The sequence below is a fragment of the Lichenostomus cassidix genome, chromosome 15 (assembly GCF_008360975.1).
Source record: "Lichenostomus cassidix isolate B80296 chromosome 15, HeHo_3.0, whole genome shotgun sequence".
Classification (NCBI taxonomy): Eukaryota; Metazoa; Chordata; class Aves; order Passeriformes; family Meliphagidae; genus Lichenostomus; species Lichenostomus cassidix.
This window is the reverse complement of record NC_139496.1, coordinates 6301243-6328463: the sequence shown is the minus strand read 5'-3', so window position 1 is coordinate 6328463 and position 27221 is coordinate 6301243. Positions and strand designations below refer to the sequence as shown.

General features: G+C 43.8%; 1 protein-coding gene across 24 annotated transcripts in view; it reads right to left on the bottom strand.

Annotated features, from left to right (window-relative positions):
- Positions 1–27221, bottom strand: part of FBRSL1 (fibrosin like 1) — a 503769-nt gene that overhangs the window by 267286 nt on the left and 209262 nt on the right. For 17 of the 24 annotated variants that reach the window (XM_085075748.1, XM_085075758.1, XM_085075756.1 and 14 more), the window contains exons 3-4: positions 16966–17067; positions 6694–6729 (exon numbers count right to left, since the gene is read on the bottom strand). The exons of 2 other annotated variants lie outside the window; for them this stretch is intronic. In XM_085075748.1, coding sequence (XP_084931874.1) covers positions 6694–6729; positions 16966–17067 — 138 coding nt within the window. The remainder of the gene's footprint in view (positions 1–6693; positions 6730–16965; positions 17068–27221) is intronic. 5 more of the 24 variants (XM_085075761.1, XM_085075768.1, XM_085075770.1 and 2 more) reach the window with 2 other exon arrangements.

The following is a 27221-nucleotide window of genomic DNA, read 5'->3' as shown; positions in this document are numbered from 1 at the left end:
GGCAGGGAGATTAAAAACACGGGCAAAAATCACATACAAGTCATATGACCCATCCCTCCAGGGGCTCGCAAGGGCTCCTGGTGTCAGCTGGCTGTGCCTCCCTGCAGCTGGGGGTTTATGGAAATCAGGATCATCCCATCCCACTCCAGCCACAGGGACAAAGGGGCACCACTGCTGGCTTGAGCCTCCAAGGCAGCCCCTCTGCCAAGGCCACGGCTCAGGCAGGGGAAACTCAGCCAGAGAGGGCCCTTTGTGCTTGCTTATGGCTGTAGAGATGAGTGAAAATCCATGGGACTTTTCATCCTAATTAAAAGCAGAGGTCATCTAAGAAGAAACAGACTTTCAGAAAAGGGAACTTCTAAAGGAAAATGTGTTGTAAGGAAGTTCATGGACTTCAATATTTGTAAAGCTGAAGTATGTAGTTTATTTATGTTTGTACTTCTGCTTAAGCTTTTCATGGGACATTTCAAAAACCCTCAAAAGAGCTCCCACAGATCTGGAATAATATGTGTACTAATTACTCAGCTCAATTTGAGCTCATGGCTTATGGGACAGTCCCTGGAGCCAAGGGCCCAGCTCCTCAGCTGGCTTACAGCAACCTGGCTCCATCCCACCCGGCATTAAGAGCAAACAAACTCCTTATTTATTCAGTGAACTCAGCCTGTCCAGGTGAATTCAAGCATGGGGATAGTTTTTGTGAATTGAGGCTATTTAGAAACACAAGAAAACCAGCAGAAGTTAAATGCTTTGGATGGACACCCACCATTTTATTCCTGACTGTCTAAAATTCCTGATATCTTACAGGGAAAACTCCTTTATGCTTCTATTCCATATTATTATTTTTCTATCTTTTTAAATCCTTTGTGCCGTCATTGCACTTGCAGGCAGATCACTTTATTATAGACTCTTTTTTTCCCCTCTTTCTATCTGTCTTCAAAGAAGACAGACTATTGTTCCACCTGAAGGGAACCTATCTGCCATTCTTTTTCTTGTCCAAAAGGAAAAGACAATTAGAGTCCCTCTTTTATGCTTGGCATCATGGCAAAAGGAGATTGATACTTATTTTGGAATTATTACTCCCCTATTCATAAATCTTGTCCAGAAAGTCTTGCTCACACTGCCAGCCCACAGGCACACTATTGTAGGAAATACGTATTAAATTCAGTTTTATCATTTAACTTTGGCTCCAGCTCAAGGAGTTTTAGATTCATAACAAGAGCCCTGTTTCCAATATTGATTTTTGGCACAGAAAAATGCTAATTTATCAGCAGTCCTAAAATACAATGATTTTTCCAGCCCAGCCAAGAAATGTTACCCACCTACAGAAGAGATTTTTCATTACTGTGTGACAGAGCAGCAGGTAGAGAAATCCTGTTAGTCACAATTCCAGTGTGCCTCTGGTCACTGAGCGTGTTTCCACACCATCAGGGAGTCACACTCAGGAATTCCCAAACAGAAGCATTACATGCTTCATTGCAATAATTTTATCTTTATGGAGAAATTAATCCTTCTCAAGACATCAGTTTCTCCACAGCCATCTCAAAGACATCAAGGTATACAATCATCCCTGGGCCTTGCTCCATGTAGGAAGCAGTACTGACATAGGGTCTGTACAGAAGAGATGTGTTGAAGGTACTTTTCCAAGCCATAATTTGGTCCCAGCCTAACAGCACAAGAGCATCCTTGAAGCACAGAGGGGATTGAGGAGTGCTGCTGGTGTGAACTCCAGTGAGCCTCTGTAACCATTACACCTGCCCTGCACACACTGAGGATTCCTGGCACGAGAACAGCCTCCTTAGCAGGGACCATCTGCTTCAGGGTGTCACAGAACTGCACTGAGCTGGCACCAAACCGAAAGAGGCCATGAAAAGAGCTTTCCAGGGTATATAAACCTGCAGAGTCAACAGTTCCTTGGCTGATGATTTCCCAGCACTCTGCAGCCGTTCATACCTGTCCTCCCTCCCGCTGAGGTCGCTGTGCTGGGCACTATTTCTGCGCTGCAAACCAGGGCAACTGCAGCTCAGACCTGCCTGTCCTGGCAACTGCACTCCTGAGCTAAAGAGATCTGACAGGGACAGGGTGGCTGTGGGCAGCTGTGTTGGGTGACAGCCCCACTGTACAGCAATACTGAGCACACAGCACAGTCCTGGATGGCTGTGAAGAGCTTTGCTAGCAACTGGAAAGCCAGTTCCAAAAATGAATGAGATCATTTGAGAGGAACAGGCAGGGAGGGCAGCCTGGGGTACAGGCAGACACGGCAATAGGTTCAGAGTGCTCAAAACCTACCCAGCGCTTGCCTGTGCCACCTCAGGTTCAACTTCATCCTGGGGACAAGATCACTGTTCTCAGGCTATGCCACCAAGCAGGAGGAATGAGGGTTGCAGATAGCACTGAGCTGACTCTGGATGACCCAAGAGTCTCTGCAAGCCTTATGGTGTTTTGCACATTTCTCTCTATCCATGAGCTCCAGCCCAAGTTATCTGAGACACTGGTTTCCGGCGCTCAACAAGGAAGATGTAAAATCAACAGAATTTGATCAGCTGCCAGAGATTTGACTAGGCTACAAAGACTTTGATATTTTACAGAAGCTCAGAATAAAAATCAGCTGCTGCTGTTGCCAAGTGTATGTTACTGTTTTTATTTAAAAAAAAAAAACCCTTTCAAGAACAAATAAAACCAAACAAAGACGTCTCATCCTCCTGTACTTTCGTTCCAAGGCACACTCAGACAGGTTGGCTCACTGGCTATCCATTTGCCATATGCTTTCAAGTTTATTCTTTTATTCACTCCCACATTCTAGCCCGTTCCATTTCAGAAGACGAACAGCTGCACAGATGCTCTATAAATAAACTACATAATTTATTGGAAGAGGTTTTTTGTTTATTTTTTTAAGCTACCACATATTCCCCAGCTCTATCTTTTTCCATGCTCTCCACAAAGCTCAGTCAAGTTCAACTACAGCTTGGGTTTGTCTGTACAGTGTGCTCAACCTTATAAACAGCTGCAAATTTTTAGCCATTAATAACAAACTGTATGTACTGATCTTATATTCATTGTAACTGTGTTTGGTTCTAAATTAATTACCAGAAATAAATTTGACAAATGTCCACAGGGTGGATATGTATCAGTGATATATAGAAACCTCAACTAATTCTAACTCTGATTTCTGATTCTCTGTGTACTTGTTAACAAATCAGTGCATTTTCAGGTGGACAGGCCTCTCATCCTGTTACCAAAAAGAAAATCTGTTTTGTCTGCTCAGAGGACAGACAGAGCTCTCTGACTGAGATCACTAATCTCATTTGTGCATGCAGGAAATGTGACAAATGGCTGGAGTAGTTTATCACACAACTGTAACCATCGAGTCATAGAGGGAATGAGATATTAACGTCCATAAACAAACTCATGTTCTATTTCTCAGCACAGTGGAAGTATACATTTAATGAGATAAGGATATGAAACACATGCTACTGATGAGATAAGGAACTTGCAGCAGCAGTACAGACATAGAAATGTCTCATCCTATCCAAGTAAAAGTAAACGCCATTCGAAAGTTTATTTTGGGAGATAAGGTTATAAGAAATTTTGGCTGCAGTATGCACAGATAGACTCTGAAACTACGTGCCAGGTCACTGTTAATGCTGGTGTTGAGGCTCAAATTAAATCTAAGTGCAGCTGGAGAGCACCAGAGGGTATGTGGTAACTTCAATCAGACCAGCATTTCACAGAGTTACCTCAAGCATGGTCCTTATTTAGGCACCTAATGTTCCATGGGAACCCTGAAGTCAAGGAAGTTGCTGGAATATCCAACACTCAGGGGTTAATTATTTAGACACTTGCAGTTAGTTCTCTTCCTGGCTCTTGCTCCAGTGTCTATATTTTATGGACAAGGCATTTGCTGAGGTTTCTCACCAATGAACCTGCTTTGACTGCCCAGACAGGCCTTGATGGCTCAGCTGGATGAGCCAAACCTTGGACTGAGATTTTTTCATACAAGATTCCTACTGCAGGTTTTAAGTTCTCTCTTTGCAAATGCTCACTTCCTTAAAATGTGCATTTTCTACAAATGATTCTGAAAGCAAACATCTCTGCAAGGACAGCTGACGCCAGTGCATGGCGAAGTGTGCAGATTCAGAACGAGGTAATTAAAACTGAGCACACACAGAATAGTTTGTGGTATTTAAACAGCTGCTGATGGAACCCAGTACAAGAACTTTGCCGAGTAACAATACAGATCATCCTTCCACAAGCCTTCCACAACACAAGCCATCAGCACAGCTATCAGGAAGAACACCCAACAGCAGCATCTCCACTGTGCCTCCCACTACCACTGCTTTCACCATGTCTGGGAAACAACCCATTCCATGGAAACAGGGGCAGAGCCAAAATAGTGACTTAATGCCACAGCTGCTTCCGTGAGAAAATGAAAACTGTTACAAAGGTATTATGGACAGCTCCTGGTGTGGGGCCAGTTGTCTGGATCTGGTGGCTTGAACATCTCTGTGCCACGTGGGATAATCAGCTTCCCATGTGAGTTTGGGCCAGTGAGGTCTGGCAGGGCTGGAAGTGGCAGTCTGGCTTATGATAAATCAATTTAAAGCAGCATCAGAGTCTTGGGGGAAACAGTCAGCCTCAAGAACTGGCACATGGTGGGGCAGAAGGCAGTTTAACAGGGAAAATGACAGCCCATGAAGAAAAACAATGCCAGTTCACACTACCCACAATCTCAAAATACTAACCTGGCATGCAGAAGCTCTTAGCTCCCTTCAGAAGTTATTGGTTGGCAAAATAAGAGAACCTTGTCCCCACACATGCACAGAGAAGGAGCTAGTAATTTTCTCAAAATCATTTCTCTGAGAAACAAAAGTACATTCCTGAATAGCCAGCAATGGAAGAAAACAGTCTTATGATTTATTGGCCTTGAGACTCTGAGAAGAATTCTTTGGCCTTTTTCCATTACGATTTTGCAACCTATATTATAGCCACTGGGAAATTGTTTAGTTCCCAAACCATGCCCTCAGTCATAAAATCTGTGAAGATGATTCATTATTATTTATGTGGTGCCATGGGCGTGCACAGCATTTTACAGACAAATAGAAGATAAAGCATCTGCCTTCAGAAGCTTAGGTGAATCTGACTGCTCTTGGGTATGGAAAGCAGCAGTCAATGGTCCTAGGGCAAACATTCCTCATCTCCCAATGAATTAAGCAATGATACTCACCTGGGATACTGGCAAGATTTAGACAGGAGGATACTTAGTAGACATGTAATTACCGTCTAAAAATTTGTGACATTATTTCATTAAAACTGTGAGACTTTTCAAGTCATATGTTATTTTGTAATGGTTTTACGATGAAAATATACTTAATCTTGTATTATGAATTTCTGCTAATATCCATGATAGCATGAGACAGTGTCGCTATGAAATCAGACCATAAATTTTGCACTGCCTGGCAATTTTTTCTCTTTGTGCACTGGGTAGAAGCCTGCAAGTTCCATCACACTACCCTAAACTTACAACATAAATTATTGGAAGAAAATAATTCTGGTGATTATTGTAAAAAGAAATGTGTTTCAGGCCTCCACATGAACTTCCCAAAGTACACAAAATCCACCCTTGTTCTGATCCTATAGGGAATGAGCAGCTTTAGCTCTTGGTATGAAACAGTTTGGGACCACTCACCTAGAAGGCAAAACTTTATCATGGCAGAAGTTGTGAAAACAGCAATTACTGTCAAAGGGTGTAGGCAGGAATTGTTTGCTGGACTGAGACATTCATGCTCAGATTTGCACAGACCTTCATCTATAACCTCTGCACTACACATGACTTACTGGTTGAACAACCAGGGTATCATATCTCCCCAGCATACATTTGTTTTGAGAGTCAGGTATAATGTGATTGCAGGAATTTTCATGTTGACTCTGCTAAGCCTCTCACACCCTCTCCTATTTCTCTATTACTCTACTCAGTGATGTCTGTGCTTGCCTTTCTGGACAGCTGAGCAGAAAACGTACCCAAAATAAACAAATTAATCCACCTCTACATGAAGAAATGTCATTATTGCACACACAAATAAGGTACATATGAACAGAAAAGGACAATTAAATATGTCTGGTACAGTGCATACACAGGCAGACGTGTCCTGACCCTGAAACACCACCCTAGAACATCGTGGCACTCCTGTGAAGAAAACACCAGCAGCACCCTCCTCTGAAAACAAGAGAGCTTGTTTTATAACTCAGAGCTTGTAAATAAGAGAATATTGACTTTTTTCTTGTTTGCAATGGTGAGGGTCACAATTCTTTGCAAAATGGGAGTAACTGTGTATTTAACACACAAATGAAAACCTGTGTGGGGGAGGGAGGAGAGGAGGCAAGCTTCTCCTGCTGGTATTGAAAACTCTCCCCACTCAGGTCTCGTAATTCTCCAGAGGTGTCTATCTAGCTGAAATACACCATAAACCGACAAAAAAACCCCCTCCCTATAAGTATAATATTGAAATAAGAAGCCCTCAGGCTCTTAATGCACTCTCACATGTCAGGGCTGTCCCCCTGCCAGGTGCACGACAGCCCTGTGCTCTAACCCTGTTTATGTTCTGCATTTCTTCCATGTCAGTGGCTGTGCAATAGGTACTGCAAACCTCTGCAATCAACATCAACAGAAGTGAAAGAATTAGCTGTAAAATGACTTACGGAGTAGCCTCTTCCTGAAAGCGATTGAGCAGAACTCTGTGGGAGGAAACAATATGCCACAGTAAGTAATGCAAGAGATTCTGTGTAATGTAAGATAAGAATCATTTTGTGATTCCCTCCCCCAGCCCGGTATTCCCTAGGGGAAAACTTCACAACCTCAAATGATCTCCTGATACTCCTGTGCTGCCACAGGAGTTACAGCCTAAGAGCTCTTCCAGGTGAGGGCTCTGGGGCTGTTTCAGACAGGGTTTCACGAGCCAGAGCAGTGCTCTGACAGCTCCTCCCGACCAAGGTTAAAGCCCTCAGCATGGGATATCTCTTCACAGCAGCAGGACACACACTGAGCCATCCCTTTCCAGGATGTGATGGCACCTTCCTGGGAACAGCAGGCACATGTAAGAATGCTCTCCTGAGTCAGGGCTGCGCATTTTGCCCCATCAGCTCCAACTCTCAATCACGTAACCATATATCCCACTTTCCATTCCCCTCCATGAATCCGTAAGCCTCCAGCCTTCATTGCTGCAGCCTTACCACATGACAGCTCTATCTGAAGTAACAATAGCAGCAAAGCACTAATTTATCATCTCTCAGAGCTTTAATAAGCATTCTGTCCCTTTTGAATAAGTTAAATTACATTGTTTACTCCTGCTCTTCATTTCAGCTCCTCCTGCTCCTTTCTCTACCACATCCTTACCTCTTTCACATGCTGCCAAATCATTTGGTTCTTTTCCTTCTCATTACACCAGCTCCAGTCACTTGGATCCCTCTTCCCTCTCTACAACCAAAGACTGTCGAGCTGCTGGGTTTTTGCTGGCAGTGGCTTTCTCGAAGCAGCTAAATGAATTCCACCTCTAGCTCCAGCTGCTGTTATATGCCTTCTTTTCGGAAATTAAAAAGGAGCTGGGAACACACGACACCACATAACCCAGCGAGTACTCTGCAGGCCAATTTCCAAGTGTGATTTATAATCATGATGCCCTCACTACATGATTTTATTAAACAAGATCCAGGGAGTCTTAGCAGTCCTGTTTCTAAGACTGATGTTCCAGTGAGTACCAAAAATACCAAATTGTTATAGGCTGATCTTGAAGATTGTTTTGTCTTTTTGCAGCAGTGCCAGAAGTTATCATGTTACTAAATCAGCACAGCACAATACCCCAAAGAGATTGATGCAAACTGATTTCAAATACTTGCAATTTTTCACCAGCAAGATAACAATCCCTTTGTACTAGCAGTTTGAAAACCTTTTGATCAGAGGATACCTAGATACACACAGAAACCTTTTCCAGACTCCTGCTTTCTGTGGAAGATGCAATTGTCTTGCTGCTCTGCCCATGCAAGCTCTGTGCCACTGGCTTGCAGCTGCCTGACACCACACAGGCAACCTGCCAGCCAAGTACCCATGGAGGAAAGTTCCCAAAGAAGAGACTGAAGCACAGCCCTACAACTGAGTGAGGGTGCAAGGAGGGCTCCCTGTTAACCCCCTCATCAGCTGGCACAAGAACAAGGGTGTTAGACAGAAGATGTGACCCAGCTCTTACAGCCAGGTCTGCAGCCAAGGTGTGACAGGGTGCCAGTCCCCACTCCTGGCATGCTGTGCCTGCTCCTCTGTCCTGCTGGAGCTCCAGAGACCTCTGTGCTCCTGGGAAAGGACAGCTTCCACAGGGGAGCCTGAGACAGCAGCAACACTGATAACAGCATCTGAATTCCCACCTTCTGCATATTGCATACAGATCTGGCCACTGCCTTCAAACACTACAAAAAGAGGTAGGGATTTATTTATAAACCTCTTTATTACAGACTGCCCAGAAATAAAGCTACAGACCAGTGAAATGAAGGGCAGTAGTATTTTCAGCTATACTTGAGAAACTATGACAAAATTATCCCTCTCTCAAAGTACTCATGGAATTCAGCCTTGTATCGAAAGACGTTAATAACAATATCCTGGTATCTACATAAGTATGTCAAACAGCTGAACATAATTATGTGTTCCGACACTTTGGAGAGCTCGATTAAACAGTTCACCTAAAGTAAACACAGAAATGATGAGGAGGCAAATTACCTGCTTGGAAAAGCGGGAGGAAGAAAGGAGAAAGGGTAGAAGTTCTACTCCACCCTTCCATCAACAGAGATTTAACCAAGAATGACAAGGTCTAACAAATTGGAAATAATAACCAAAAACAGAAACAAGAGGTTTCATTAGAAGCTTCTCTCTAGGGAAACAGCCTCAGAGCATTTTCACTCCCACAGTTATTTTCAATCTTTCAGTTTTGTCCACACACAAAATGTTTTCCTGGGATGGAGCAGACTCTTGGACAGCAAACTCAAACACACTAACAACAGACCTGCTTTTCTTAAGATAACTTTCAGGCATCCCAAGCTGTCCAAGGACCCCAGGAATCTGCAGACCACCGATTTAAAACCACTGAGTAGAAAACAATAAAAACAGCTGTTGAATAAAGTGTTACATCAGAAATAATTAAAACTGAATGGCAATTTACTCTGGTATTTTCCACATCCGAGAGCCTCTTCTCTCTTTAAAGTTTTAACATCAAATTTCCTGAAAATCAGCGGTGAAAAATGGTGGGTTTTTCTCCTTCCCTCAGAATTTTTATTGCATATATAAAGTTAGTAACTGGTGAATTCTTTAGAGTCAACTTGAAAAATCCTTTCCAACCATTAGGTTTATGCACAGCCATGCCCCACACTCTCCAGGGCTGTTTGCATGCATTTTTCTGCACATCTAACAAACCACTATTGCTTTCTTGGTTAGCTGGGAACACTGCAGCTCTTTAGGCAGATCCATACCAATTGCCACATGTAGCAATACTGAAAACCCTAGCTAATATCAGCTACAAGTGCCAGAGCAGAACAGTTTGCATGCAACTGTGATGGATGTTCCTAAAGAAAAAAATCTTCAGGGGTTAATATAAACATAGCTCAATCCGTATGTCTCTATGTCAAGATCAAATAATGAGAAAAGTAATCAATTGTGGCTGCAAATATAAGAAATCTTAGTGGAAGTTTAACTTGGCATCTACCCAAAGCTGAAGAAACCTCCTTTCACAGTGAATGAGTGCTTGTCTGGCAGCAGTAATTACTGGGGCAAGCCTTCAGCTGGAACAACTTACCAAGGCTCTTACCTACAAGGACAGGAGCACTTACATGGAGGGCTGTCAGAAAACTCCTACTCCCCAAAGAATCTATTTGCTATTTGGGTCAATCTTCTGCGTGTTACAAGTGCCTCAAGCAGCGGAGTACAATGGTCCCCGTGGCACCCAGCCAGCCACACTGCTGTGGGTGCTGCACCCACCAGCACAGCCCCTGCCTGGAACCTCACCTGACACAAACCCAAATCCACTTCACTCCTTCAACTCAAGAAGAAGAACCCAAGGCATCCCGAAAGGCTCAGCTGTGCCCCTCAAACACTGCCTGGGGCAACCATGGCGGGCAGGAAAGGTGCTGACCAACAGACACTGAAAAGACAGGACTGTGACCCCACCCAGCCACACACAGAATCCCAGCCCTGTGGCCAAGCCCTCCACATCCTTGCTGAGCCTGCAGCCCCTCCAGCTGCACAGCAATCCCAAGCAGACCCTCAGGAAGGGCAGAAGCTCTCCTCTGCCTGGCCTCCATACCAGCTTTGGCCTCTGCCAGTGCTGTTTGGAATACTCAGTGCTCCTAGGGGAGACTAGTATTAGTTAGGGGCAAAATGAGTATGGTCTGTACGTTTAATGATGCAGAAGTGGAGCTGCACTGCTAGGTGGCATTTGTGCATAAAGATAAATGGCTTATAATATTTTGCAGATTATGTGCTCTTTTACAACTAGAGATTTTTGGTTCGTTTTAAGCCCAAGGTTAAAAACAAAACCAGACAGCACAGACAAGACATTTCAGTTATGTCACAGCGTGAATTATATCTACCCTGGGATGGCTCTCGTGTTAATTACACTGGATATAAAAAAATACACCTTTCTGGCAGCAAAGGCAAAATCTTACTGCTGAAAGACTCTGCTATCCCCCCATTGATGTCCTTGAGAGCTACACTGCAATCTGCAACTGTATTTAGAAGATTTCTTTCTTTCTTTGTGATAAAAATGGCGATTGCAATTTAGAAAAGAAAATAATGAGAAAATCTCACCAATAACCTGCAGCGGGTTTTCCAAGATTGTCTATTAAATTGAGAGGAAAAGTTATTTCCCTTGTATAAATAAAAGCATGGCCTTCCACTACTCTCGTGATGCAAAAGAAATTAAGACACCCTCTGTTCAGCTCTTAAAGCCATTGGGTTACTTACTGAACTTGAAAGACAGCAGGAAGGGCTTTAAAATCCAGTAATAATCAAGGTAATAGGCTACCTCAAGCCAATTCCCCACTCTCAATGGATCAGGCAGGTTTCCACTTGGATCTTTTGTATCCTCGATATAAAAACTAAGTGTAAGGGGATTAGTTAAAAGCTGGTGATGGCAGCACAATCACAAAATTAGCTCATTTATAGTGCTCCCTTCCCTCCTCTTTGGCTAAAGGACACAAATTAACATATTCCAAAAATATCCATCCTGCTTTTCTGACATATACCCCTTTTGTTGGCTGAAACCAAGAGTATATCAAGTACCTCCAAGTGAGCTGTTGAAATGGCTGTTTTCAGCCAAGAGCTATTCCTGTATGGCACAGGACAGCCTCCAAAACAGCCTCCCTTAATGCCATCCTTGTATTAGTGTTGAAACCGAGGCAGGGAAAGACTCAGATGTGCCCAGTGGCACCTGAGGAGCTCCCAGCAGAGGAGGGAACTGAGGCAGAATTCCAAGCTCCTACTCAGTACCAAGTCTTGCCTTGACAAATCACAGACCCAAACTTATCCTATGGCCCAGAGCTGCAATCCTGATTTGCTTGATTAGCCCTCAGCAGAGTTAATCAGTAGTATGTACAGAGAGATCCCATTTTGAATTCTGTTTTATAGCATTGTGAGGATGAAGCTCACCTCAGCTGTACCCATCTTCCACTCTTTTCCAGACATCCCAATTCCACAGTCAGAGAGGTCTGAGGTACCAGGAATTGCATGTGTTTATCCTCCACTTGGTCATTTACAGAGCATTCCACAACAGAATATGGGTTCAGCTTTGAATACTGGAGAAGTCTCGTATTTTCTTCCCATGCAAGTCCCTTATAAAACTCAAATATCTTGGAATGAGAGGGGTAAGTGGGGAGGAGGGCAAAAAGAGTCAAGGGCAGGAGACATCCCAAACCTTAACACAGAGTCTCTTAATGCTATTAATTTCCATAGCCACACTCCTGTCTGCTGACAGAATGAGTTCAACTGATGTGGCAAAGGTCACCCAGTGCATCTGATGCTCGCTGAGATTAGAAACCTGGACCTGACAAGATAACCACAACATTCATGGTTTGTGGGATGCGTCTCAAAACTATCATGCTGCTACTCTATCTTACTAGGATGGTTTATTCCACCCTTCAAACTGGGGATCAGATCCCAGTGTGTCACACATGGGGAACAACAGACAGCACATGCCCCAAAGAGTTTGCAGCCCTCATGTTCCTATCCCAGGCCTTCCAAAACCACTTTCATTGTGCTCTGTAACAGCCCTGACCATGGCACTGAGGTCCTAGTGCCACCCTGCTGGAGCCAAAAGCAGGCATGTCACATGCACCAAAGTTTACAATGTGGATAAACAGGGAGCTGTGCTGTGACTGTGGTCCAATTCTCACTTCAGAGGCTCATCTGATTGTGCTTCTGGCAAGGTACTTCAGCCTGAGGCACACGTAAGGGACCTCCAGCTTTGTACCCTGCTGCTGCTCTAATCCCTGTGCCCCAGGAGGGGAAGCATGGTACAGAACGTAGGAGGGAAGGGGGAGACAGTGCCTGTGATGGCACACAAAGAAAAGCAGATCACAGTGAACTGCCTGAATTAGAAATCACAGAAGTTATTTTGTATTCATCTACCAGAGAGAGAATTTTATATCTAGTCTATACAATATGCTAAACACTTATCAAAGAACATTTAGAGAGAGGAAAATCTTTGCATTTCCTAAAAGACTGCTTTTCGTTTATTATGTTTAAAGAAAAACAAACATATGAGGATAGGATGATGAAAAATTAGAAAAGATAGCCTGGGGGATGAGAGGAAAAGGCTCTCAACAACTTAGTAGCAGCACTTGCTGGTTTTATGCACAGCTGAAGCCAATCCCTTGAAAAGGAGAGTTTTGACTCTTAAGTGGCCAGCATCTCTTGCAACATATTTCCTAATCAGCGAGTATTTATGGTCGATATTTTATATTTCCAATTTCCCCCTAAGGGCTCCTGAGAAAGCAGCACACCTGCCAACCTTTTCAGCTGGGCCAATAATTGCCAATTTGCTCTTTGCCTTAGTATATCACTCAATTTAGCCCTGGCTGTGCCCTGCATACATCCTCATTCATCTCTGTGCCCCCATGACAATTAGAGTGTTAGCTTCAGCTAACTAGGGCAACTATTCTACTAGGGTTGGAAGACAATTATTAGTCTATTTTCCCATCTTGTGGCAACAAAATTGAGAATCCATGACAATTACATTCAGCAATTCTGCACTCTGCCGCCTGTTCCCCCTCCTTGCCCCCACCTTCCGAATATTTCAAATTATCACAGCTCTACTACCACATTCAAATTTTCCATGTTCACAGGGAGTGAGGCTTCTATTTAAATGATAATGAGGGACGATCCATTCAATTTAGTGAGGGAGAAAATCCATTAAAAAGCAGGCAGTTCTTAAGCTGATGGGTCAAGAAAAAGATAAAACCCCTTTTTTCAAGCCATTATACAAGGCTCTGTGTGGATTTCTGGACTGTTCAGGACATCAGAAAAGATTAGGACAATTATGGAACATGGGGAAAACCAAAACAAAATGCCCAAGCTTTCCACTTTTACTTGGGTCAACACAACAAAATAGCAATATGGCTTATCTGGCTCTTAATTCTCTGGCAACTTCCAATTACCTCACTCTGAAAGACAGCAGAGGAAAATCCCATTTTGGAAAAAGGCTGTTGACTCTGTTTTGGTTGTAGGAGACCTGAGACTACATGTGTAATAGGGATGTCAGCTCTGTAGTAGATTTTAAGGGAATTTTACATCAACACTGGGAAGATAAACAAGTGGCAGATTCCCATCCCCTTTCTGCACCACAAAACCTGGGCTAGAACTTCACTGTTTTTCTGCTCTGAAGTTTCATCATCCCAAAGAAGAGCCCAGTCTCAACAAATCAAACCTCTGCAGCCAGAGATGATTTCACTAGATCATAACAAGCATTTTTTTCCCCCAATGACCCATAATAAATGGCACTCGGTGTAATGTCTGGACAGACTTACTATAGGAGCCAGACAATTACTGTCTCACTATGAAATTGTATCATTCTCTCCCCACAGAATTTTCACTTGTGGTGAGGAAGGAGCAAAATGCTCTGGGTTTTGTTATGGATGAACCAATGGCTGTTTGTGTGTGTGTGTGCACAACATAATCAATCATTTGCCTCAGTTTTCTTTAGAGTGCAATTATTTCACGACAGACCAGGCCACCTCTTGACTTCATGGTCCATTAGAGACTAATGACATGCATTAATGTAAATAAAGAACAACTTGCTGGCATCCCATTGAACAAGTCACCTCAAGAAACAAATGGCACAGAGGGGCTGAGCTGTTCAGAATAGCACCTCTGAAATGGGGACCCACAATGAAGCTGGAGGGAGGATCCAAGGTGGCATCGCTACAGCCCACACTTTGATACACACATTTCCCACCACACCTGCTGTGTGCTACCCTACAGCAGCCAGACCTGTCACTTCCTGCCTCATTTACTCCATTGTTCACCCCAGCTAACGGGGGAAGGCATGGGAGGGAAAGGCAGCACAAAAAAAAGTCCTGAAGGCCAAATGCACCGAGGAACAGCAGGAGAGTGAGAAACAGCCCAGGTGCCTCCTGCTGCAGAGCATCCATCTGCAAAGGCACTGTGGGGTGCTGGAGCCTTGGTTTGTAACCACCAGCCTCGAGGAAACACAGTCCCTGCCTTCCCTCGACATCCTGACTGCCCTGTGGTCCTGATCCTGAGGACACATAAGGAGTTGTGCCAGTCCAGGGGCACAGCAGCTATTTGAGCACTGTGCTGGGACATACAGCTCCACAGCCAACAGGGACCAGGCATGGCTGGACAGAAAATCCTGCAGGAATCGATGCTCAGTAGCATATTATCATCTCTCCCTTTCCCTGCTCCCTCTCTATGAGAGAACCAGTCTGCCTCCTCATCCCTTTGCACAGAAATGGGGAAAACCATCTGATTGCACCCGCGGGACTTCCTAAGACTTTCAGACAGTTGCTAAATAGGCTACAGAACATGTACCAGTACGCGAGGCAGCGTTATATGTAATTAAAGCTAAATTGAACTCATCAAATAACGAACCAAGAGCATTCTGTGATTCATGAACCTTACTTTTCAAACTGTTTAATTACTAATTTGAAAAATTCTCATTTGCGATGAGTCGCCAGGTCACGAGAGCAGCTTCAGCAAAGCTCTGAAGTGTGCCCCGGCCTCCAGGCACCGCCCAAGAGTCTCCACTGACTAAAAAAGAACAGAGTGCCTATTTCCCACTGAATTTCACTGGCTGCTGAACAGGCTTTGAAGATTTTGCAGGAATTAGGCACTCAGAGTCAATTCCTACAGGCTCAGCCTGCAACTTTGGGGGCAAAGGGAAAGGAGAAATACTGGAAGTGCATCGGCTTAACAAGAAAAGTCTCCAAGACCACTTAACGCTTTGACCTAAGCTAATGGCTAAGTCGGAATATGTTATTCCTTCCCTGCAGCCCCACGGTACAGTGCAGCTCCAGGCACTCCTGCTCACACACCCGTCAGGAGCGGCCGAGGGGAGAGCAAGCAGAGAATCGCACCGATGTATGTGTATATAAAATTAAGATCATTATTGACTAATAACTCAGCCAAAGGCATCCCACAGCAAGGGGATTTGTCCCAGGTTCCCCCCCGCCGGCTGCCCGGCCCCACCGCGGCGCGTGGGCTCGCAATCCTGGAAGCAGATCACAGGACACGTTATTTTTCTCTTCCTCCCACTGCGTCAGCTGTTTACAGCGCCCCATTCACACTCCAAACATGTAGAGAGAATTTTCCCCCGTCACATTTCCCTGTCAGAGCTGTCAAGCTGAATCCTGCTTTAATCTGCCAAAAGCACTTTTCTGCTGACATTTTTAATAAATACTTTCAGCTTTTAAACACATTTGTGGGAGCCATTTTTTCCCCTTTTTCTCCCTTCTCCTCCTGTAGAATGGGCTCTGAAAGCCTTAATAGCAAATACATTACACTTATCAAAGGCTTTCCCCCCCCTCTTCCTTTTGCATCCTGAAGCGGAGGTAGTGTTTTCAATTTTAAAGCTAAATTAACTGTCCAATTGAATTTAGCTGGTGTGAGCCGTTTTCTGTGACAGGTTTTAGTTATGAAGCATATTTTACATTAATAGAACTCAACATGAAAACCACTCGCTCTGGGATTTCTGTGGCTTGCCATTGAAATGGCAAATTTAATATTTCAGACATGCTCGTGCCAGCGTTTGATTATTGTTCTCCATTTAAATCTCTCCTAACGGGAAAGGTCCTAATTAGTAAAAAATCATGTTTTAATGAAGGCGAAATGCTAATTGCTAACACAAAAAGCCTTCATATAAAATTATCCCAGCACTGCCATTGATTTCTTGGTGACTCAAAAGCCCATTTGTGTGTTTACACACTAAGGCACCGTTTGCTTTTGTTTTATCATAACATTTCACTCAACGTACCATCGAATTTCCTGAGAGAAAGACAGCTTTCCCCCAAAACCCTCTCATATCTTGGCGGCAGGAAGCATAAAATTAGATGAACTAACTTTGCACCCAAACTATGTGATTACGTGCAGCAGCTAAACCCAAAGATGCTGTAAAAAGCTTTTTAACACAACTTCTTTGAAAAAAAACCAAAACAAAACATCAAGCCGTTTTTTCCCCAAGGAATAACAATTCCATTTTGTTTTCCCATCTCTGATCTTTCGCTTATCATATTATTTGCACCATGATTATAGTGTTTGCAAGGCAGCTCAACCACTTATGCCGTAACACTCAATCATGACATAAAAAAAAGTTATTACACAGTGACCTCTGGATGCCAACATTTGTTCAGCAAGATTTATGAAAAGCCATGTCAGCAGCGGGAATTGCTGCAATGAAGCGATGCTTTCTCCTGAATGGTACTTACATCACTGAGACGGTCCCTTGAGCTGCTCCGCTGAGAGCTTGTGGCCTCCCTGATGCTGTCTTCCTCGCTATTTCTGCCACTTCTGCTTGTAGGGACCTTCATCTAGAGGGAGAAGAAGGAGGGGGGAAAAAGGAGATTTTCAGGCACTGCTCTGCCACCTGTTCCCGAGGTTGCCGACAGCAGTTTAGTCAATGTTTCACTCCTACGCCCACGGCACCATGGAAAGGATGGAATGCACGGGGTTTCTCTGCAGTTGTGCTTGACCACGTGTGTCCATTTTCCTTTTCACTAACAGGAGAGGGAAGAGGTGCTTTTGGCACTCCTGGAAGCAGGCGAGGTTGTGCCAAAGTTGGGCCTGACACGGGGGAAGAGTACAGACCAACCCCCTTTGATAACTCTGCTCCCAGCACACTCAGCTGTGACACTGCTGTTGCTGCCTGACCCACTGGCCAGGTCATCAGTTCCCAGTCCAGAGAGGTGCCCTGGGGCCACCCCAGTGACTGCACTGACAGCTCACGATGGCCACTGAGGGACACTGGCCTGAAACAACTTGCTTGAGACACCACATAGAATCTGAAGCAGAGGAGGGTTAACTCTTACAGCCAAGGCTGGTGCTTTAACTGCTAAATCATTCCACTCCCATCATTTGAAGTTGTGCTTGTGTTTGGAGAGAAGTGAGAGAGCAAACGTTTGAAATCACAGCAACCTTCCTCTTACATCTCCAAAGAGTGTTACAGGGGGAGCAGAGGGGTAGGATAGATGTCATTCACGGCTTCATTCCTAGGCTCATTTACTAACAAATTATTCTGCTAATTCCCTTGTGAAATATTGGGTGGAAAGAAGTGTTTAATTTATTAATAGGTTCTATTCATATCAGTTTGGTTCCATTTAAATTACACTATTTAAAATGTCGGCTTGTACAAATTGGTATTTTTAATGGCAATAAAATCCCTTTGTTTCTTGCTGTCCTGTTTGATAGCAGTGCTGGCAGCCAGCAGGGTTTGCTGTGGTGCTGATGGAACCCCTGCAGCCCTGACCCTGTGGCACTGGGCACACTGGAACACTGTCACAATGTGAGCATGGCAATCTGAGCGCTGGGAGCACTGATCACTGCACCCTGTGGATGTTTCATAGTGCTGCCAGCTAAGTGCCCCACAGCCTATTAATACTTTAATGCAATGTTCAAGGTACTGTATAGGGAATGAGCTCCAGTTCTCATCCAGAGTGCACAGCCCTGTAGATGTCTGATTAATGTCCTTGCTCTGCATGCCTTTCTCTACCTTAAACCTCATCAATACACTTTCTTCTGCAGGATAAGACTTGTAGACATATCTAAGTGATAGAAATCAAATCTTTTTCGTGGCCACCTCATCACACAACCACCGCTCTCAGTACAGTGCCTGTCTCACTCCTTGGACACCACCCTTCCAATATGTTGCCCACCTGAAAACTTTTATCAAGACCAATATTTCATCTTTGCTCCTACATCAAAATGTTCAAAAGCACAGAACAGCAATGAGAGGTAATCCCTGCTGGGATCTGCTAGAAGCATTTCCAACAACAGTAAGTTTGCATTTGCAACCACCAGCACCACCTATTAGGGCAAGAAATAATCCACTTGAAGTTCATGATGCTCAATCCATATTGTCTGCTTCCTTAAGAAATAGGTCAACAGCATCAAGAAGAGAAATCTAATGACACTACATCAGTATTGGCCATAATCCATCAAATCTTCAATTCCACGTATAATTAAGTAAATTTGGTAAGGGTTTTTTTTTTCTAAATACATTAAATTATTATCATTCACTTATTTTATTCTTTTTTAGGTCTTTATTAAGCAATTACTACTTCAGCTATCCCATTATCTTGCCTAGGATTGATGCCAAGCCAGTAAGACAAATGGTAATACCCCATTAATTACAGCCTTTCATAACACTGGCACACCAGCTTTTTTCTGTCATCTGGGTCTTTTTACACTTAAAACCCAACTTCACTGGTTCCTAGTCATCAGCCAGCTCTTCTGAAACTCCTGGATGTAAAGTATCTGACCTGCCAATTTCAATCCTTCCAGACACAGCAGGTGCTTTGTTTCTCCCTGAAACAGGAACCACTTAACCATTACAGAGCAGAATTACAATTTCACTAATACAGTACAGAAATGCCCATTGAATTCTGCAGCTTTCTGACTTCTGATCCATAACCTTCCCTCTCCCACCCAGGAACACATCAAAGCCTGTCAAAATTATTACACTTCCGACCTAAACAACTCCAAGACAGCTGCAAATTAAAGGAAAAATAAATTATGCCATTCCAAATACTTTCACCTTCCCAAGTGCAAATGGTTGCTAGAATTAATTCAAAAGGACTAAACTGCCAGCTGTTAAAAAGTTAGCACAGACTCACCCAACCTGTTACCAGACTGGAACCTTTTGCTGCTTTTCTTGAGTTACAGTGAGCTCCAAACACCACCTGTTTCTTTTCTCCAAATTTCATTAAAGGAAAACTACACCTACACACACAGTAACAAATTGAGACAATTTGACCTGACAAGGTCTTGCACGGGCAAGCAAATTAGAAGCATCACTGCTGCCATTAACCTTTCCAAGTAAATATCAATTATTAAACTTGCTGCACTACCTCTGTCCCCAGTTTGCTGCTGTGAATTAAGAGGGTCATCAGCCTTTTTGACAGATCTTGTTCATTTACACCTGCTGCCTGCCAGCAGGGGAGCCCGCACACCCGCAGCCCCAGCGCTCAGCCAAGCTGCCTTAATTCATCAGTAATTACCCTAATGAGCCACATGCAGGACCCAACTAGGAGAACAAGTTGTTCTGCTAAATGGATGCATTGGTTTCAGGGGCACTCTCAGCAGACCTGGGTATTAGGAAACTGGTCAAAAGCTTCTTTCCCAAAGTTGCCACTGGCTCAGCTGCTTGATTTCTAGTGATTTTCTCTGGGTGTTTTTGCTTGAGTTCCAGAAATTCCTCCTGACCACGTTCCCTGATTGAGTTTTACTACAAAAAGTAGTATTCCTCTCCCTTGGAAAAAGTCTTTACTGTTCCAGAGTCTACAAAGGCTCCGTGGGCCAGAGAGGAGGTGGGCTCCTGGCCTGCTCCCAGCCTGGGAATGTCACCTCCACCTCAGCACAGACCCAAACAACCAACTCCCCAAATTCTCAGGCAAAACATGCTATGTCCTCTCACAACACACACAGCCAGGGACCTCTGGAAGCATTAGTGCAACACCAGCCACTGGGATTAAATGCCTCAGGTAGATGAACCAATATTCCACCTAAACATAACTTGACCAGCCCATATTGATTATCCTGGGTATTTATGACATACAGTGGCAGTGCCATTCAGCAGCCAGCATTACATATGCAATTCAATAATGTCCATACATATGCACTGAAACATTGAATAGGTGCTGAAGTTTTACTCCAGCAGGGCCTGTTTCACCACTGAATTAAAGGAATTCTCCAAAAGCATTGATTAAACCCAAGGCTTCTTAAAAACAAGACCAACACAGTCTCCTGCAAGATGAATAACCCCCCAGACCCACCACACACTGCAGAGCAAAGCTGGTGGCAGGCAATCCCAGCTCTCTGCAGTAGCTGCAGTCCAGCTTTTACCAGGAACAACAGATTTGTGTTTGAGAACGTGGAAGAGAGCACTTCCAGCTTGGTGGGAGCAGCCAAGGCTGCAGACGGGGCTGGCTTGGCGGGGAAGGACCTGGGTAGGCACAGAGGGTTTGTAAGGCCATGATCAATTTGCATTCTGCAGGTGCTCATGGACAGTCCCAAGCCACGTTCAGAGCCAAGAATTATGAACCTTGCGCTGTTGGACATCATGTAGCATGATTAAATATCATAACTCATCCTGGTAATAACTCCAGCTCTGCTATCCTGGAATGCTGTTGCCTTTCCATCTCTCCCATCCAACCTCCCCCTCCCTACTTCTTCCTATGGGCTGGGGGTGGAGGAATACATGAATGGGCAGAATGGGTCTTGTTTCCCTAAAAGGGCTTTTTCATTACCACTATGTTGGCTCTCAGCCCCTGCTTTTTAATCATAATAGATCAGCCTGCTCTCCATTTACTTAAGCTTTTCTGATGTCAGAGGAAAGCACGTTTTTATTTGGCACACCTATTTTCCCATCATGGGCACGCTGCCCCTGCTCATTATTAATAAATACACTTCGATTTATCACAAGCTCCATTTGAGTGCCACGGGGAGCCTGGGGCAAAAGGAGACAAATTCTTTTCTTAAGTTGTTCTGAAAGGTGCTGGGCTTGCCGACCCTCACCCCCATTAACCCAGCACAGCTAGTGCGCTCCTACTGGGAGCTGCACGGCCTGTGCAGCGGCAAACTCGGACTGATCTTGTGCCATCTCAATATATTTGTTCATTATCTTGCGCACACACAGAAGCATTTGGAAATGTACTCGGGGCACAGGCCAAATTGAATCATCTGCCTTCATTTTCCACACGATCTGAAGCTACAGCTGCTACAACAGGCTGTGGGATTTTTATTTTCCTTCCTTAACAGTTTTTTTTTTCTCACTCTTAAAGTCACAGCAGTCTCATTTCAAACCCCTTGCTGTTGCTTGGGTTTGTATCTGTTTGATACAAAATGGGTCTTACATACACACAGGGTGGGAAAAGAAATTCCCAGCAACTTCTCTCTGTGCTGTTCTGAAGACAGAAAGCAGAAGCCTCAGGGAGAGACATAATTAAAATATTCATCTCAGAGATGCCTGTTCTGGTGGCTCAGATGGGTCTATTAATCCACTAATCCTGTCACCTCTGCCAGTGGACAGGCAGCAGCAGGAACAGCACCCACCTACTTCATACTACACTCCGGAGCCAGGAATGGTCCATGAAAACTAAGCTGCCCTTCCAGGTCAGAAGGGGCAAAGAGCTCCACACAGCACTGAGCCAAGTTATCTCCTTTCAGGAACATGTTAACTTCGAGAAAAAAGTTTAATTCCTTTTTCAAGCTCTGGAAGATCTTCTTTCATTTGTCTTGAGAGAGAGGACAGACCAAAGACAACCTACAGATTTCCATGTTACTGACTTCATGGCAAATCTATTTTGGCAGAAGCCACCTGGAGATAAGTGGGTAAAGCTGAGAGGCATCCAAGTCCCAGAGTTTAGGTCCAAGCTTTCAGATCACCAGAGACAGGGATGAATCAACCTTATCATGCTCATCTATCTAAACTAATGCTGCTGAACATCACTTTACATCTCATCAGCATGTAATGATTTTATCATCAGCTCTGCCAAAGGATCCTTTTTCAACTCTTTCTACAGGGTTAATCTAAGGAAGAAAAATTTTCTGCAGGTATTGTTTCATTATAACAAAGATGATGATTTCCCATGGCTACTAGAATTGATAACACCAACTGTTACAAAAACTTATAAAAAATAATTGTATGACCTGTTCCCTTCCCAATAAACATGAAAAGGATGCTTAAACAATATTTTGGGAGACTTTTCCGCTAGCATATGCTTGCATTTTATTATCAAGTCCCAGATAAGCTCATGTTTCTCTAGTAGACTATCAGCAGCAGCAGCTTTCTGCAGCAGGAGACAGTAAACTGCCTTAATAAATACAAATGGACAATTTAATTAAAATATATTGGAGACTTGGAAAAAGTACTATTTGTGGATGAAACAGTCTGTTAAGGGATTGCACTCAAGGCTAGCTCAGTGTATTTTAGGCAGGCAACAATAAGTGGCAGTGAAACATAGTGCACAGAGCTCTACCCCAATGATTAAAGACCATGCCAAAATTATAAACATCTGTTTTCCAGAAGCGGGGGGCAGGAAAAGTCACCCAGTTGCCTCTGGTTTTAATGCTTGAAACAAAACAAACCATTTGGCATTAAAAATGTACTTCTTTAAACCTGAAAAGACCCACGTATCAAAACAAGGTGGAATCAGCTAAACACATTACTTCTGATTTGTTTCCTTGAAAATCCAGCCTTAATGCATTCTAACAAAATTTATCTATCCCAAGCATACCTCATAATGAGATCAACTGGGAAAAATATCAGGCTTGTTTGTATATTTTATACTTGCTCTAACTTGGCAGTTTGGAGATTATGTATTCCCCAGGTCCCTCCTTAAATCGTTTCACACGCTGCAATTTGATTTTCTTTGCTTGCCCTTTTCCACAATTTTTTTTGATACATTTTATTGAGTTCTGGCTCAGAGGGAAACGTTTCCTTTGAATTAAGGGTGCAATCATTTTTTTTCCCCTCTAAATAAGGACACATGGCGTAGAAAGCAATGTTATGGTCTGAGTATTTTATGATTGAAGTAGGACTCATTTTAAAAAATGACAGTAGCATCAGGTTGGATTAGAGTAGTTTTTCTAATTGGGTGGTGCTGCTGTGGATGCTGTGATGGGCTATCTTGGCCATAACTCATTTTAAATATGACACGTCCATTTTTACTTACTGTGATGAAGAAGCAAACAGCACCAGTGTTATGATACTGGAGGAAAATTGTCCTTTTTTTTTTTTTTTTTAGCAGTCACTCAGTTCCATGATGTTTTGATGGTTAGTGTTTATACATTTACCTGCTATGCAGACTACTGGTTTCTAATCCTGGCTTACCAGTTTCCTCTAACTAAATTACATCAATAACATGTATTGCAGTCAAGCATTCTGTAACACAGTGGTTCATTTTTACCTCTCTCTGGGATGCAGAGAACTTGAATTGATGTAGCAAAGGATTTCTGTGCTTAGACTGAGTCAGCTGCTAAAGCAAGGCAAATACAACAACTTACTGCAACAAAAAGTATTATCAGTGAAAAATCAAAATATTCAAAAGCTGTTGATAGTTTCTCAGTTCCTTGGGCAACATTAAGTGCTGACTAACAACCTAACTTTACATCTTAATGCTTCCAACCAGATATGAGGGTCACGTTCCATTTCTAAGAACAAATGAAACCCAAGCTCCTTTGGTACAGGCAGCTGCCTTGCAGTTTTTGGAAGTACTGCTCTCTGGTGCTGTGATTAGCCAGGGCAACATCCTGCAATGAGCTCAGCCTCAGCCCCCCAAGAGACACTTCTGCAGATCTGGTGCCACTTCTAACCAGGGAGGAACTCTGTCTGACCTCCTGGTTCTTGTGAGGTGCCATCCAACAGCAGGCCAGGGCCCTGGGGGCCTGGAGAAGCCTTTCTCCCCAGTGCCCAGCACACAGAGGCCGTATGGAGCAGCAGGCTTGGCTGTTCTGCAGCTCTGGAACCGCTGCAATGATTTGTCACAGCTTCTGGGCTGGCAGGTGGCCTCGGCTGTGGAGCAGAGCCGGCACCACTTCCCCAGCACGGCCCGCGCTCTCAGGATCAGGAGCCGCGCTGCGATCCGAGAGCTAATGCTTATTTTGGAAAAAAGCTGGTGCTTAAGCAGGCAAAACTGCTCGATTTTACAGCTGCCATCAGGCCTGCATAGCAAACTGCACTCTGCATGCCCCCAGCCGCACTTGGCAGATGGCAGCAGACAGCTGGGAAAATCTGGGTTTGACATACGTCAGTGATAAACTGTGTCAGCCTAGACCTGCTTAGGTTACAGCCAGCGAGCGCGTGTGCCGGAGTGGGACTTGGACTGCTGAAGGGGAAATAGCATTCCCAACCTATTTAACTAAAACCTGCTTTCCACAACGGGGCACGCAGACACAGATGGCACCTTCGAGCCCTCAGGGCTGGCTGCAGAGGCAGGCAAGGTAACAGAGGGGGAAGTATTGGGTTTGCGTGGCAAAGTCGTGGCAGCAGGGTGTCTGCTGTGAGAAGCTGCCAGAAGCTTCCCCCATGTCCAGTGGAGACAATGCCAGCTGGCTCCAAGATGGACTTGCTACTGGCCAAAGCCAGGCCCATCAGCAGTGGTGGCAGCACCACTGGAATAACATAGTTAAGAAGGGGAAAAATTGCACAGCAGCAACTACAGCCAGAGAAAGGAATGAAAATATGTGAGTGAAACATCCCTGCAGTCACCAAAGTCAGTGAAGGAGAAGGTGCTCTAGGAAGCAGTGCAGAGGTTCCCCTGGAGCCTGTGGTGAAGACCACAGTGAGGTGACAGGTCTCAAGGAGCAGCATCCAATAAATAGTCCATGAGAGAACTGAAAAGCTCTTACAGTTGAAAGCCGCTGTGCCTCTTGAAAATAAGATTTGTAGCTTCAAGTTTAACATAAAGATGATTCAGACCTGTGACTCTCAGTTATAAAATGTCATCCAATATGCATCAAATAGAAAATTGATTTGGCATGTGTATTTTTGGTAATGGGAAAGAAATGGATACACTGAAGATGAGCTCAGAACTCTTACAGCAGATGCATCAAGTGTTACCAATCTGGTGCAGTGGACCATGGCGAAAGGATCACTGTAAGGGAAGTAGCTCCAAGCAGGACAGAGGAATGATTGACTGAGCATCCACTTAGCAAGGAGAGAGCTGTGTTCAGCTGGAGCCAATGGACTAAATTAGGCTGAGCTTACATGATGCTTTTAAACACCACGTAGGAGGCAATCAGAATTGACAGCTTTAACATTGCTGCCATCTCTGCATACAGATACCGTCTATTAAAGGCTAATATCAACAGCTGTGATGTTCAAAGCAAAAGCAGATTTAATATACATATTAAATTGTCCAAATCTGCAGGAGATATTTCAAAATATATCAGGAAATTCAACCAAGAAAAATATCTGTGTATTACAGTAGTTCTCTTCTGGTAATACTACTCTGCAAAACCAAGGGTTTTGATTTGAATATGAAAGGTGATGATAACCTTCAAAAGTGATTTTAGTAAAAGAAGATCCCAAAAAGCAAGATAAACATATTACTAATTATGTCAGACTGGCAAAACATTCAGTGCAGTTCAGCCTTGACCTTGGGAAGAAAACAGACATTTCCCAGCCTTCTGATAGCTGAAAGAAGATATTAGACAACATTTGCTAAGAACAAAGTCCAGACCTGTTGCACAAGCTATAGAATGGGAGATCATGTCACACAGATGTTTCAACTGATCTTGGAATATCCACAGAGAAAACAGAAAAAAGACAAGTATTGGAGATATATTTCAAAAGCGCAACCAGGGCTGGCTGGGCTGCTATAGGCACAGTGCTGTGATACCAGGCTTGAGCAGCAGAAGAAAAGAAAGCCAGAACTGGAGTAAATGGACTCAGTTAAACTATTCCAACAAGGTTTTGTTGAAAAACAAAACCAAAAAACTTAATCTTCTTGAGTAAGCCTGGTTTCATTTCTTCGGTAAGTTTGGTTGAAAAGAAAACTGGATAAATGTGATACATTTAGGATTCTTGATGCACTCATACTTCAAGACATTCTGATAAAAGTTAGTGCTATATAAATATCAATAAAGCATATTTTAAGTGGAGACTATATCAGCTGAGTTCTCAGAAAGTAGTGTCAATAAATAAACATTAATGTTTGCTACAGAAGGTAAAAGGATTTAAACAACGTTTGCAGCTATTCAATAGTCCCATCAATATCTGAGAAAAATGTTATCAAAGCCACTGCAGATAAAATTCACAGATGCCAATGATACCTTTTCAGAATAAATAAAGAAGAGGGGAAGGCAGCTTTAGGCAGCAGCTTGAATTCTTTAAAAAACACACCTCAGTAGAAAAAACATATCCCATAGCAGAGCTGCACTATGGTTATGAGGAATGAAAGCAGCTGCCTGCAGCTCCTGCAGAAGAGAGACTATGCTGCCAAACAGAGCCTATTGGGAAAAGCTGGGAGGTGACAGTGGACTTGTGAATCCTTATGATCTTCCTGCATAGTGCTACACCCAGAGGGAACTAATTCAACCCTCAGCAAGGGAAGAGAAGCCACTTTCTCTTGGGTACAGCATTGACAGGAATGATTTTGAAAGGTCTTCAGCCTCCCCAGTACACCAGCAAGGCACAGCTCTACTGAACAGACAACCCACAGCAGGTACAGTCTAACCTTGGGGACAAACTTGGGGAGTTGCCCTGAATTGCTCCAAGTCCTCTTTATGGGGATCACAGAGATCAAGTGAACCACCACTAGAAAAAGCAAAAATTGCCAGCAACTCTCCAGGTGTCTCCTAGAGCTGGGCACCAAAGCTGCCCGACAGTGAAGGCAGCCTGCAAACCCCTTTGGGTTCTTTTGCATGATTCAAGGCAGAGACAAAAACACCCACATTCTTGCTCAACAATTTGCTCCAAGTGTCCCATGTGAAAAAGCTGTGCTTAGTACAGTTGGGTTTCAAATTC